Source organism: Mastigoproctus giganteus, chromosome 1 (genome assembly GCF_048544385.1).
Source record: "Mastigoproctus giganteus isolate SK-2022 chromosome 1, ASM4854438v1, whole genome shotgun sequence".
In the NCBI taxonomy this organism is placed as follows: domain Eukaryota; kingdom Metazoa; phylum Arthropoda; class Arachnida; order Uropygi; family Thelyphonidae; genus Mastigoproctus; species Mastigoproctus giganteus.
In genome coordinates, this window is record NC_143575.1 from 19,979,727 (window position 1) to 19,995,697 (window position 15,971).

A 15,971-nucleotide genomic window follows, 5' to 3' on the forward strand; every position below is an offset into this window, starting at 1 on the left:
ACCATATATATCTAAGGCATTATGGTCTTTGGCTCGGAGAGATAAAGCCAAAACCTGTCAGTTCTGATAGCTACCTCTGATATAGCCTGTAAATTATATATATTATGTACACAGATTCTAATACATCAAAAAGTACATCTCTGTAATACCTGGTACACCAATTCCAGATCTTTATTTGTGAGATCTATGAAAACAAAACTATTCTCTATCCTTAAAAAAGAATAGGTGTTTCATTTCGACGTGCAATTCTAAAAAGTAAGGCCCCTGACTTTAGCCCAGTATTTTCACAACCTACTTCTTCCTCTCTCTCCCCCCAACCCGATTTAAAAAAATAATTAGGGCATAATTAAGGTATCAGAAACGTGCTTATAACTTATCCATAAAACAAAGATGTAACTATGAATTGGGACAGAACAAGAGCATCAGTTCCCTACCAATGTAGCTGTAAATCTGTGTGCATATATAACAAAAAGTTTTAAAAAACTAAATATCTGAAATATGGAAGAACTAAAGAAATGAGATTGATATTTTTTTTTTTTTTTTTTTTTCCTTTTCAAAATTAATTAATGCTAAGTAGACTCGGAAAAATTCTGTATAGGATTTTGGGCACATTTTCAGGAGAGCATTGTACAAACTAAATGTCATACAAATGAATATCTATTTTCCAGCATAAAACGTCCTTAAGAACAAAGTGGAGGAGGTTCGTTTTTGTGTAAAAATTAACAAACCTTGGCAGAGTGACTGTTCAAATGGTTGTTCCCATTAAAATCCTACAGAAATCTTTACTTAAGCATCAGAACACTAAAAAACACCTGCCGATTCTTTGACAATATATGGACTTGTAAGTACGAGAAATGTCCCTAAGTATATAAAAGTGTTCGGTTAGCAATTAAATTTATTGTGAACCAGCCCCTACTCCCAGAATATGCTCATTTTATCTCCTCACACCAACCAAAGGTGATAGGAAACATGGAAGGAACTAGTGCACAACCATCCAGCCTACTAAGTCCTTAGTTTTCCCGCCTTAAACTAACAGTAAAATTAACAGACCCGTCTGGTACTAACATCCGAAGACTAACATTTGAGCTTAATTTATAAATAAAGTGCTCTTAAGGTAAGCTTTTCAAATAAATTTTACAAAATTTAAAATACACTTCAAGAGAGAACTATCAACAATAACAAATTTCTGCCTAAATATTTAGTAATAACAAAACATTTACTGCAATAAATATTGCCTTAATGTAACCCAGAAGTTGGAATCTTGGAAGATATTGCCACAGGGGTAGCAAATGACATCTACAAATGATGGATGGCGTCTAATTTATAATAAGCTGAATGCCCTTTGAACTTTCTCCTATTCTTATCGAGCAACTTACCAACACAAGGCACATAATACACCTAAGTAAACATGCTACATCACACCTTATTCAATCTGAAACTGGAACCATCACGTCTATACTATTTCTTCACATCCAACTGGTAATATTTTTTACCATTCATTGGGTTCAGCAGTTCTCTTACAGAAATTAAGGTTAAGTTAGCATTATATGCCTCCTAGCTGCCATTAATGACAGCCGTTAAGAGGATTATCACACTTTGAACATCACAACACTGTAAGACTGCCATTACACGGCAGGAATATTGAATGTCCAGACATACAGTTGCTCCAATTTGAAGCTAGTTCACCGTACAATAATGATAAATTAAACAAAGTAATGTCCATTTCGCCTACAACAGCGCTGAAATAATGTTAGAAACTGTTCAGTAGGTGGAGATTAAAAAAGAAAAAAATCTCCTGCTGTTCCAACTAATAAATGGAAATAAAAGTCTATTTCAACGCTTGTTTTACATATTATACCCACATAAACAAACCGGTTCAGTCTTTTCAAATGCAAAAATAAATAAACTTGGAATCAACTGGTAATCTTGCAGAGTTCTCCCTGATATAAAAATAGTCTCCATCTATTAGAGCAGTGGTCACACAAGGGCAGTTTGTGCCAGTGATGATGTTCACAAATTTCCACCATTCACATAATAAAAATCACCCGCAAAACTGTCTTAAAGACAGCTGTAAAAGTGTAAAGGTCACGTGCCAGCACAGTCAATCTCCACGATGTCTTTTGGAACGTCCACAAACTGGTACACCAATCTTTGGCCATCAACTTTCGCAAGGATCCCACGCTGATAGTAATACCTGACAAAAATAAATAATTTACTAATTTAATTCTCATTTCACTTAAAAAAAGAAACTGTATAAATTAAAAAACATTCACACAGTGCACAAAAGGTGAACGGAAATTCTGCTATTCAAATCTGTAAAATTTACTTCTTATAAATCTTTTATCATGCAATTATGCGTAAATAATATATGAAATAAATTCAAGCTATTTCATAGGACATAACTTTTTCAAATTTTCAAGATATAAACTGTTATTACTGGAGCGTATAGAAGCAACATAACTGCCAAAGAGGGTGCAAGAAGTATGGAAAATTCAGCCTCGTGACAGTAATAAATTCAACTATGTAATCTCAAAAAATGGCAGTCTTAGCTGCTGCCTTTTCAGTCATCACTTTGTAGCTAAAAACTGAGGTGGAAGGGAAGTGGGGGTTATGAAAGCAACCCTGTTTTTTTTTTTTGTTTTTTTTTTATGTAAAATACATATGCTATTTTGTAACTAAAAAATTAATTTAATAAAATCTTTAAATTAAGCTTAAACACTTTTTGACCATGTGAGCATACTGCTGAAACTGCAGCAAGTATTTTGCTTACAAGAAACAACTGTTAACTGTAAGCAAACAAAAAAAAAATTTAAATAAAAGAAAAAACAAACAATTAACTAAACATTAGAAATGTTAAAAAAAAAAAAAAATTAAAGAGCATCTCCAACCCACAATGTGAAGCAAATGACACAGAATCCCACTTGATGGTGCAACTGCAGCCTGTAACTGAGCAAGAAGGGTGTGCAAGGATATATCACATTGAACACTGATACCCCCCCACTACAAGACTAATAAAATTAAAAAGAAACAGAAGGAGCCACAAGCATAGTGTCTTTGGGAAGCACTCAAACCTGCAGTGTGAGTGCTTCCCAAACTCACCTCACACCTGCACTAAAAATTTGTATTTCCATTGTGAAGTGCTGAAAGATAGCTAAAAATATTCACTGGTACCCCATATCACCTATGAAAGACCAAACTAAAGGAAACATTTAATTGCAGTGAGTAGCAAGTATTTAAATTATGGTTATGTAAAAATTAAAGTTGTTTTCCTTTGTCAGGTCTTTCCCTGGTCATAAAGTACCTATCTAGCAGTTTGTTAGCTTGTGAATGGGCTGTTAAAAAAAATATTTCATTCATTACATACCAGCAGATTATTCTAGTCATATAGAAGAATTAAAGAGGAGTAAATATAACAGCATTTCTGAAATAGTGCCAGATTAAGGCATAGGCTAGGCCACTGTTCAGGGTGCTGTTCTTTAAGGGTTGCCAAATTTTATAAATCATGAAAATATATATATAGCCTTAGTAAAGGGGGGGACGCTGAAAAATCTTTCTACCGGGAGAGCAAAAATGCCTTGGTCCAGCACTGAATAGTATCACACAATCCCTTCTGTACGAAACTGTGGAGTGATTTATTTTAAAACTAACATTCCCTGTACTTTTCTCAATATTGTAAAGACACTATATCAATTTGATAAACCAAAATCTTCTATAATAAAGATATACTGTTAACTACTGTAAATCAAAGTATATGGCTTTCTTAAATCAGGGACTCCTGGTATATGCCTAGTAATGAATCTGCTACTGGATTGGATACATATGAAGTTTAAATAGCTGTCTCAACTCAGATTTTGCAAGAAGAGCAGTGGGTATAATCAGTCCTTCCTATGCCAGGTGGAAAAGGCCTCAGTACAAATCCCATCAATGATGTGAGGGCTTTTTACAATCTGTGGCTGAGGTAGTCTCAGGCAAAGAAAGCAAGTCTTCTCCCCCCACCATAAACTTGGGTTTTACATCCAAAAACAGGCAAACTGACCAGAGAATATGCAATTTGCAGATATAATATGCACTGATAGATTATGTAAGTCTTGAGTGGTCCTAATATGACAGGTTACCCCTCCCACACCAAACTCAGAAGCCCTCTGTGGTAGCCTAGGCAGCACAGTACATCACCATTTGGAGAGGGCTGCATTCAATTGTCATTAAAAACTGGAAGAATTTCTAAAATTCTCTTCATCTGAGGCTGTAGTTAGCTGATCTAAGGCAGAGGGTCGACCATGCTTGATATAAGGGTGTCTATAAGATTCTGTAGCAACAAATCCCATTCTTCCACCAGTGCAGACCTTGTATCACCAAGTGACTGAGGAGTTGGCTGTCGGCATGCAATGCAATGCCCAAGGGTGTCCTACGCATATTCAAATTGGATTTAAGCCTAGTGATCATGCTGACTACAGAAGTCATTGGATATCCTCATTGTCTCCAGATGAAATAACATCTAGAATCTGTTTGTGGGCTAAAACAGGACTCATAAGAGAACAGAACTGTACCCCATTTGTCACAGCTCTATATTACATGTTTGTGGCACCAGTTTCTATGAGCTCTGCAGTGGTTTGAGATTAATGGGAAACACACCACTGGCTTCCTTGTGTAGAGTCCACTTGAGCCTTTTTAACAGTCCTGTTGGAAATGTTTTCACCTGTGGCTACAGCAACCTCAAGAGACAGTTGATGACATCGTGTTGTAGGGTTCTGTCTTGCTGTTAGAGACAGATAGCAATCTGTTCTAGTTGACGTAGCCCTTGGGCTACGTCAACTAGAACAGATTGCTATCTGTTGCAACCTTGGCCAGTTCTTCTTGTAATGGTTCCTATCTCCTAAAACTATTTCCATAGTGCCAACATGCCACCTCTGCCTGCAATTTCCCAGCTTCAAGTCCAACAGATTGCCATCTCAAAGAATCCTCTAAACAACAATGACTTCCCATCCTAAGTACTGGAAATGTGGCTATCCCACTGAGCAAGTCAAAAAAAAAAAAAAAAACAGGAATGAAGTGATGTTGCAACCCTTGTATTTATAGGTATGAAAATTTGCATAATGTGTGGCTCTGTGAGGTGGTAGATTGATTACTCAGCATCTGCATACCAGGATGCCTATTAGATCAAATATCTGCCTTCATAGACACTTCACAATAAATTATTCATGAAAAACATTTTGTTCTGTTAATTTTGTTGAGCAGTGTATATATATCCCAACTCTGCATCCACTGCGGCAGTTTAGTTGACGTGATACATTGCTATTTGCCACTTGTTTAGAGAGGTTTGGTTCTCATCCATGAGTGGTTGAGAGAATATTTCAGGCAGGACAGTAGGGGGCTTTCTCCAATCTGGGATTTTTTTTTTTCCCAGATTGGGAAAAAACAAAATTATTCATGAAAAGCGTTTTGTTAATTTTATTCCAAATTCTACTGACAAACTTTAAGGGGGTGTAAAGAGGAAATATCTAAATGTTTTGAGATAGGGAACCCATGGGCAGTGAACCTCCTTACTATGTGATCGGACACAACATGCTGGGCCATATACAAGTCAATAAGACATGATAGTTGCATTATGGTGCATTTAATTATTACAATAAACATTCTTTACAGTAGCTGTTCAAAATGTCAACCATGAAAATTGTGGCAAAGTGTACAGCACTGCACCATCGACTTATGTATTCACTCTAGCATCCCAGGGGTTGTGCGCACCTCCTCACAGGCCGCAATAATAAACTGGTGTGCAAAACTTAGAACCAACACTATTTCTAAAGGTTACAACCACAAAATCAAATAAAACAGCCTGTGGCGATTTGCATAACTGTGGCCGTTCAATAGAAAGCTGGTACACATGCAAAAATTTGAATCGTGATGAGAGGGCTCACATAAACAGATAAAAGCAACAGTTCAGCAGTTATGTGCAAATTACCGAATGGTGAGCATGATTGTTACAGATGACGAAATGGCCAGTAGACAACATCTGGATGACTTTGCCTGGGTTCGAATAATTGGGAAGGTTAAAGTGCCAGGAGTGTGGCTGCACCCATAGCATTGTCTCAATTACGTGGTCGGCCTTCAGAATAACAGGTACAGCTGTTCAAAGGACCAGTGGTGGTCATCCACAAAAAACAAACGCCCAATGATGACCGCTATATACTCCTACAGGCCAAGAGGGACCAACACCAGACAGCAGGATCCATTGCAAACCAGCTGCAGAGGATGCAGGATATTGCGGTTTACTGTGGCCAGGCAACTCTACAAAGTTGGACTGTTTGCCCGATGGCCAGTACACTGTGTCCCTTTAACATCTGCCCATTGGAGACACCATTCACAGTGGTGCATTGAACACAAGGACTGGACAGCAGCGTAGCGAGGTAAGGTACTCTACTAATGAGAGTAGATTCAGTCTCAGCAGCGATTCTGGACATCAGCTAATCTGGCGAGAGGTTGGCACACGGTATCACCCCGCAAGGCCTCCGTAGCCGAGTGGTCAGGACCGGGAGTGCAGTAGCACACGCTCTTTGAGTAGACCGGGATTCAAGCCCCTGACTGCTGAATATGGTCGATCTGCAAACCTGCACTGGACCAGCGTGGCAGATTATGGTCCATTTCCCTCAGCATGAATTGTTGAGGAGGCTTCCATCCTGCAGTGAGTTGATAATGGCTGCACTTTACCTTTTTTATCACCCCGCAAACATCACTGAAAGAGATCAATATGGTAGTTGAGGTGTTCTCTTGGATGGACATACACAACTCCAGATACCGGAAGGCAGTACTGTAACCAGTGCACACTACTGTACTGAGGTAATCCTTCCCCATGTGCGTCTGTTCCGAGGTGCCAATAGCCCCGAGTTTGCGTTTATGGATGATAATACCACACCCCATCGCACTGGAACTGTTGATATGCTTTTGGAAAGTGAGGGCAGTGTTTGTATGGATTGGCCTGCTCGTTCCACCGATCTAGATCCCATCAAACACATATGGGACACTGGGGACATGCCTAGCGGCACATCCACACCCACCAGAAAATTTCACCAGCTGAAGATGGCGCTGACAGAGGAATGGATGATATTACTGCAAGAACTTATCAACAACATTGTTTTAAGTATGGACAGGTGGTGCAAAGCCTGCATCGACATTAGGGGTAGCCATATCTCCTACTGAGGGCCACCTCTTCTCTTTGTTTCATCTTTGGCAGTGATGCATCTGTATCATGGCAGCCAGTGCTATGTTGCCATTTTTGAATAAAGTCCCTCTGTGCTGTTTTGTTGGTGTTGTTTCCTTCATCATTTCTGTACCTCACGAGGTTCCTTTGGTATGCTTTTCCTCTATCCAGGCCACTCCTATGAGAAGCTACAGGTGAAAACCTGACTGGTCTTTAAGTTTTGCACACCAGTGTATGAGCAACAAGAGCCATCTCAGTTTGAACAGGAGTCTTGTACACCAAACTTTTGATATGTTCCCATAAAAAAAAGTCCAGCAGTGTTAGGTCAAGTGATCTTGCTGGCCATGCAATAGGACCACCACGACCGATCCATTGGTGTCCAAACCTTTTGTTGAGGTCATTCCTAACATTTATGGAAAAGTGTGGTGCCGCTCCATCATGCAGAAACCACATATGCTTTTGGATCGCTAGAGGCACAAACTGTAGCAGCTTGGGAAGGACTTCTTTCAGAAAACTCTGTACACAATACCATTCAATCTGCGGGGAAGCATGTAAGGTCCTATCACATAGTCATGTACGATACCTGCCCAGATGTTAACAGCAAATGTATGCTGGTAGGACTACATGTGGGTTTTCCTCATCCCAGATGTGGCTGTTTCAGCTATTGAACATTCCCTCTCTTGTGAGGATGGTAAAGGTGCAACTGTTGCTCATGTACAACCCTCCAAACAGTTGACTTATGTCTAAGGCATGTCCAACACAGCAAGTACTTGTAGTCACTGTGTTGGATGTCATAGAGGATGTTAGCAAATGTATGCAGAATCATTTCTTCCAAATGAGGTGTTTGAACGTGTCGCGGACAACCAGTATCGTACATAGGAACACGGAACGATCCAGCCTCTTGTAGTTGTTGGTATACTATTAAACAAATAAACTCCAAATCATGGCTCCAGCGACCATTGGTTCAGATACTGCCTACAAACATCCCCTTAAAGTTTGCCGGTAGAGTTCAGAATCACCCTGTATATCCCAACTCAGCATCCCTGTGGCAGTTTACAGGCAAATATTGTACACAACATTAAAATAATCAGCCCATATAGACAATATGTTACAAGAATATATATATTCTTGTAACATATTTGGTATAAATTGTATACCAAACTTGTTGTTATACAATTTATAGTATGTTACAAGAATATATATATTCTTGTAACATACTATAAATTGTATAACAACAAGTTTGGGTGCTGTTAAAATATATTTAAGTATTGAATTTTTCATGTCTCAATTCAAAAAGTAGACTTATTATTTGTTTAACCTGTTTACACAATACCAAAGGAGTTCCAAAAGTTCTCAACATCAAGAGTCTACTATCACATAAAATGAATATTATTGCATGTAGTTTTAAATAAAATAAAGGTTCAGAACAAAATTGTTGAATGGTGAATTTTTAAAAATTTTATATACTGGGCTATGGCAGTACATGATGGCGCCACCTCAGGCACAACTTTCAGAGGGATGCAATTTTCTTTGTGGAGTACGGACAAGCAGTGCAAAAGAATGGAAGCACTAATTTTAAGGTTTACCTGATGTGGATGGTGTGGAAATCACTACCTCTCATGTATCACCATAACCCTGTCTATACACATCACATATAAACAGAATCTTACCTGAGAGCTCTACCCATTGTTTCATAATTCATATCAGGCTTGTTTTTATGCAATCCCCATAGTCTGGATACAGCCTTCGAGTCAACCAGCTTGAAGATTCCTTTTTCTCTGTGAGTCCACTTAATATAACGAGGACAATATTCCTTGTCTTGGAGAAGTTTCAGTAGGAACTCCCAGAGGTATGTTGTTGAACCTGCAGAAAAATAGTTTTCTATGATTCTCAGTGTATTATAAGAAAATAAATTACTGCATGGTTAGGATTAAAGTGTGGTGCTGATATTGAAATTTCCATGACCTCGTTAGTTTTTATCTGAAGAAATACTTTTAAATTCATAGGAAAACAAATAATAGAGCAGAATTCCAGTTATCCAAAACAATTGGCATTAAGTCTTTTGGACAGTTTATTTTTTCAGATAATTGAGTATAATTTTAAATGAAATCTATGACAAAAAAAAAAAAAATAATAATAATAATGAGAGAAAATTACAGCAGTTTTCATTATTATTTAATGCTTCACTAACCGTTATGCCCGTTGTGTATATAATAATGTTCTTCTTCATTTTCTGTCTGATCCAGATAGCAAATGAACTACTTTGTCATCCATAAAAAAAAAAAATAAATAAAAAAAACGGATAACGAGTTGTCTACATTATTTAGTCTACAAATTGGCTATATATATATATATTTTTTTTTTTTTTTTTATGCAACGGTTTATGTAATGGCGAATTTTTACAGTGAAATTTTTATGCATCATATTATTGGGCAAGAAATGACATAATCAAAATTTACTCTTCTTTTCTTCATTCAGAATGCTTTATATAATTATATATGTGGAATCAAGATTTTTGTTTCTTACAATATTAACTATATCAATTTCGTTGAGTAATTGGGGAAAAAATAAAATCGGAAAAATGTTTCGGTTAACTGAAATTTTGGATGACGAGTATTCACATAACGAATTCTACTTTTAACTTAGCAAGACATTTTATTATTATGATTATTTTAATACTTTTTCACAATTATTGTAAAACTTTTTAAATTTTGCTAATATCGCACTTTTGGTTGAATGAAGCCCAAATTAATAAAATTGGCTTCAGTAGTTCTGTTATTTAAATTAAACATCTTAACCTGTTACAATAGCATAAACTGATATTTCGTTTATGCCCGTTAATATTTCGTTAATTCCAATGTCTTCTAATCTAATACTAAATGATTCAATGTGCATAAACTGTTTAGGACCCCCCCTCCCCAAATATGACTTTCGTGTAATCACGCGTCAGTTGCAACAGGAAAGTTTTAAGTTCTGAACCCATTAATGAAAGCATAGCTCATGAGCACGCGCGCACCAACTTTAAAGGCTTAAAATTATTAAGAATAAAGTAAAACATACCTTCCCTACTTTTCCGCTTTACGGGTGAAGGACCGCTATCAGGTCCTTTCGGTTTACGCCCTGTAAACAGGAAAAGAAAAGAAATCAGATCAGGAAAAAAAATCAGGACAACGTACCTTAACCACAACAGAAACAGAAGCTGCATTTCTCCTACTAAGCAGGTCTAGGTTTTTATTTTTTATTTTTTCTTTCCTATACCCCTATTTTAACTTGATGGGTAAATTAAGGTTAACACTGACCTTGATTACACGGTGGGTAAAAATAACCAACAGCGGATAAATATAGTAGTATTCAATATGGTTCCTACTTTCAAGCGAAATCCTTGCGTTTCACGTACTGAGAGGAAAACGTTGTGCATATCTCGTCACGAACGCCTTTTTTTTTTTTTTTTTTTTTTCCCTGTTTAGAATGGAGTTCTGCATCTTCATTTTAAATACAAAAATTCCTAAATATATATATATATATATTATTGATAATGAACTTCCGGACTTGAAAACATTTCCGTTCCATTCGTTTCCTCCACTCTGATAAGAGGGAGGAAACATAGAGGGGGCGAAAAAGCCAAAAATGGTGATAGCAGCATTTACCGAGTAAGTATATATATATATAATCAAGAAAATACAAAAAAATATTATTTTTTACATTTATTCATATTTTTATTATATAACATCTCGTATTATCTATACAGAGAAGCTTACTAATATAAAGTATAAATAAAAATGCCTATAGAAAAATTAATTCAACCCACAAGTGGAAAAGTAATCGCCAAAATATCCAGTAAATTTTCACAGTTGATCACTGCTCTGCGTATTCATATTTTAATATACAATAATACCCAGTAAGATTTAATAAGATTCCAATAAGGTAGTAAATTAAAACACAATGATACGTTTAACATGGCCCCACCCCCAAAAAAGTAAATACCATTAACTGATAAATAAGCGTAACCTTAATTGTAAACAGCTTAGTAAATTAAATAAATATAAACGGTGTATACCTTTCTTTTTTGTTCGTGGTTGGAATGAAAGATCCTCGACATAACAGGACGGGTCGAAGTCGCAGCTGTTTGGGCTGTTGCTGTGAGCCGCTGTGATAACAGACGTGGGGATGGCGGACGGGTGACCTGTAGGTGAGTGAAGCCCAGAGGAAGACAAGACCGACGACGAGGTAGACGACGGAGGCGGAGGTCGAGTGAGTGCTAACGGTATAACACCTGGATTCGGGGGCGGATGTTGATGGGAGTGTGTATGGGGAGATAAGGGATGAGGGGACAGTGGGTGAGGAGATAAAGGAGAACCAATAGGTCGTGAATGGTGGTGAGTGGGGAGCTGTGTGGTGCTTGTCACGTGGTGCTGATGATGGGAAGGTTGTGGTAGGTGATTGGGATGGTGAGACAACGGGTGAAGAGGAGGAGGAGACCTGTTATGACTAACCAAGTTGTGATGATTGATGTGAGACTTGTGGGTTGGGGAAGAGCCAATATTTTGCTGCTGTTGTTCATGAGGCGGATGCGGATGCTGACTTGGACGATAGTGTGCTTGAGGAGGGGGATACATGTGATCTCCGCCTAGAAGAAGGAAAAAAAGAAAAATCATTAAATTCCAGTTTTCCATCGGAAAGCGATTAAACAAATTAATTCAGTAAAAGACACTGTGGCAATGTTCCAGGCTATTCTAGTTCATACTACTCAAGAAGAGATGTGGTCGATATACCAGTCATAAGGGAATGGAAAAGGCGCCATAATGGCATCCTTTGCATTCCTTTACAACATTGCAATTAATATTTGGACACTCGAATGCTCACTGCAATGATTTAATCACGGTGACAAAAGGTCTTCCACTGTCTGATTACTTATATTAACAATAACATAATATGCAAATGATTAAAATTTTAACGAATTTGAGATTATTGCTAATGAAAAATTGTACAAACCAGTTAAAATTCAGTTAACAATAATTTTTCATTAATTTTCTTTTATCTTCGTATTCTATCAAAAGAGAGAAAAAATATATTTTTATAGGTAAACGAGTCAGAAAGTTTATCACCTGTACCTGTGCATTTTAACAGCGATCGCCACTGCCGTACAGAATTGATATTTATTTACAAACCCGAAGAGTTAAGTAACTTTTTCTTTACAAAAAAAAAAAATACGAGGTGACATCAAAAAGTTCACTAACTGTGTTAAAAATAGACCATGTTTCTTACCTGGATTTTTAAATTTTTGATCACACCTCGTAATGTTTCGACATATATTAATAGAACCAAAAAATTATAATATTGAAATAAGATTTCTGTAGCACGAAAATAATCTTGCTGTGATTATTTCATAGATAACAGATAAATAGAAGTAAGAAGGTAACGAAAACTTTATCAGCAAAGATGGCAGTACTGTACATTTTTAGAAACACGTAAATGTCTTTTCCCACTCGTTAAATAAAGAGAAGTATCGGAATTGTTTTTAATTCATATATTCTCATCATATCTGAAAATGTTCATTCAACTCCCTAAACACATCTCAGATATTTGATTGCACAACTTTTACTTATGAACAGAAAACTAACAGTGGTTGCTAGGAAACGAGTTCACTGTCGGTTGAATGGAGTCCAAACGTCACTGTTGCCACAGTAACGGTTACACGTGGCGAAATAGAGGAAATTAAAGAGAAACGCATAATATGTCAAAATTTGGGTAGAAACAAATTACCTCACTTTTCCGCCCACCCTTCGTGACAACTGTGGTAGCATATTAACGAAGGTTTCAAACTTTCTTTTATTATTATGAATATTTGAATTACAAGTCTGATAAGTACTGTACTCAGTGCATCATCTAAGCAACAACTTCTAAAGAAGAAGAATTTCTCATTTTAGTTAATAATTTCGTTTTTTTTTTTTTCCTTTATATTTATTTATTTAAAAACAGACTAGTAATATTTGAATTACAAGTCTGATAAGTACTGAACTCAGTGCATCATCTAAGCAACAACTTCTAAAGAAGAAGAATTTCTCATTTTAGTTAATAATTTCGTTTTTTTTTTTTTTCCTTTATATTTATTTATTTAAAAACAGACTAGTAATTTTCTCGGTTTGCATATAAAAGCAAATATATTTATATGCGAACCGAGAAAATTTTCTTTCTGCGCATCCGCCGCATTTTCCCATTCATTCCTCCAACCAGCGCACTGCAACAAACAATATCCAATGCTTCAACTACAAAATGCGGTATATGGCTAGCCTATATGATATGTATGAAAAAAAATAAATAATTGTCCGATTTCTATTGGTTCGATTTTAATGAAATTTGGGAAGGCCCAAATAAAATAACAAAAATTCATGAAAATCTATCTGCTGAGAGTCGAGTTATTACAGAAAGATTGAAACAATAATTAATAATAATAATTGCCTGTTAGTCCAATTTTAACGAAATATAAGGCTCAAATATAAAATTTCATGAAAATCCATTCACTAGGAGCCGAGTTATTACATGCGGACGGATAGACAGACATGGTGAAGACAACAGGCATCTATGGCATCTTGAAATACAAGATGTCATAGACAAATTCGAGTAGTTCCATATCTTTGCCAAGTTGGCTATCTGAGAAACTTTTGGCAAAATACATTACAATGATTACAATTAATCAGAAAACAATATACTTCGATCTCAACTAGGTCCTTAAGCTTTAAATATAGATTATTTTAGATAATTTAATTATTAATTATAAAACAAGAAAAGGTTGAAAAAGCTTCACAACAAATTTCTCATTATCATAAAATTAAATTTCCCTTTTATTCTTTAAGTTCATAGTTTCCAAATGCGAATTATGGCATATTTGTCGATTGAAAATTACAATCCAAAAATTTTAAATATTGAGCGCTTAAAAAAATAATAGTAACAATAATAAACTTACAAAATGCTGTAATTAGGCGCGAGAGGGTATATGAGCGGATGCGTGGCTGCTAAAAATTTATTTATTTTTTATTAAAAATGAATTCCAAATGATATTACAGTATTTGTAAGCTTAAAATTTTTGGATTGCAATTTTCAATCGCCAAATATAGCACAATTCACGTTTTGGAAACTATGAACATTCATAGTTTGTGACATTCATTCTGAATAAAAAGAAAATATCTTAGGAGCCGTTCACACATTGCAAAACGCAGAAAAAAATCAGATAAAATGTTACTATGTGTTTATGGGTGGGCAGATTGCACGAATACTACACAACAGTTTATTATTATTACATACAAATGAACACTGTGACTTGAACTGGAGTATTTAAGCTGGTCTTGTTAATTTAAGACCATAAAATAAAATTTCATTATTCAAATCTTTTAAAACTATCGCATAATAAGCATGACCAATGCTTATTATTTGACTGTCTTTTAAATGAGAATTGGGTTTATAAGGTTGAAGATATATACTTTATACACAGTATAAACGGGTAAGTATAGAAGAGTTTTTTAAGTGATGATTTTTCTACCGATAGGTGGCGTGTAATGCTCAAAACTGAGAAGGGAAGTTTAGCGCGGTAACGGTAACCTTGAAAAGTATATTGACACTGCGCTTAGATCGATATGTGTAGCCTAACTGTTTTTGTCGAAACCAGTGTACAGGTGGGCCCTACCCGGTTTCCCATTAGTCCCTAGTGTGGTGGGAAGGCGCGCGCAAGAGTGCGTGACCAGTAATGCCGGGAGAAGGAGCGGGAGGAGAGAAGTTCGAGACAGATTTTTGTCACGTGGTGTCTGGTGGGGAATGACGGAAATACCAGTTGGTAAAACCGGCTGTACCACTACCCCTTTTTGCTAGCCAGGTTCAAGATGAAGGATGAGGACATAAAAGATAACTGCATGACGGGCACGCGATGAACTTTCCAATGCAGCCACACTGGAAAAGAAAGGGGAGGAACTGGGGTAGTCAAGATACGACTGCAGCATTGTGCAGTTAGTGATTCTTTGCTTGTAATGAGTGCAGTTGTAAATGCTTCTCCCTATCAGAAGTTGGGTAATCGAAATTTATTTGGGGGTTAATAAAACTGCAGTCTCTGTATTCATCTTTCGTGCTTATTTTTCGATCGTTTGCTTTGTTGTAAACAGCACTTTATTAACATTTTAGTTAGAACATAAGTCTTAATTAATTAATTAAAAGAAGGCGAATAACACAATTAATTAAGTGTTATTCGTCTTATAACTAACAAGTTTAATTTCGATACTCAAATTAATTTTCCTCCTGGAATGATGTGGAATTAAAACCACCGGAATTCCACACCAATCCAGGAACCATTCTAAACATGATAGACAGTGACTTCTCAAAACGTCGCCAAAGTGTTTCGTGAGGTATGCTCAACCTTCTAACATTTTCAATAATACAGCTTAATCGTTAAAGTACATTACTATCACTTATTTGGTTAAATATTTGGGCAGATAGGTCAAGAATTCCTTGGCGTATCGATTGCTTTGGTAAATGCAGGGTTAACGTGGTACTGCCCTCATGGGTAGCACAATTGGTAAGATCGCCGTCCTCCCCACACCGGGTGGAAAAGACCTGAGTTCGAGTCCCGTCGATGACGCGAGGAATTTTTATGGGCCTTTTTCGCAACGTGACTGGGTTAGTCGGCCCCAGGCGAAGGTAGCATGGTTTTTTCTCCCAGAAACTCTGGTTTCTCATCCAACAAACAGAAAATCTACCTCAGAACAAACGCAATTTACAAACAATATACACA

The 15,971-nt window shown here is 36.6% G+C and overlaps 1 protein-coding gene across 3 annotated transcripts in view; it reads right to left on the minus strand.

The window, feature by feature from the left end:
* Window positions 1-1,227: 1,227 nt before the first annotated feature.
* Window positions 1,228-15,971, minus strand: part of LOC150090615 (uncharacterized) — a 458,225-nt gene continuing 443,481 nt past the window's right edge. For all 3 annotated transcript variants that reach the window (XM_090371783.1, XM_090371775.1, XM_090371791.1), the window contains 4 exons: window positions 11,253-11,822; window positions 10,256-10,315; window positions 8,866-9,058; window positions 1,228-2,194 (listed from right to left, as the gene is read on the minus strand). In XM_090371783.1, coding sequence (XP_090227909.1) covers window positions 2,086-2,194; window positions 8,866-9,058; window positions 10,256-10,315; window positions 11,253-11,822 — 932 coding nt within the window. In that variant the 3' untranslated portion in view covers window positions 1,228-2,085. The remainder of the gene's footprint in view (window positions 2,195-8,865; window positions 9,059-10,255; window positions 10,316-11,252; window positions 11,823-15,971) is intronic.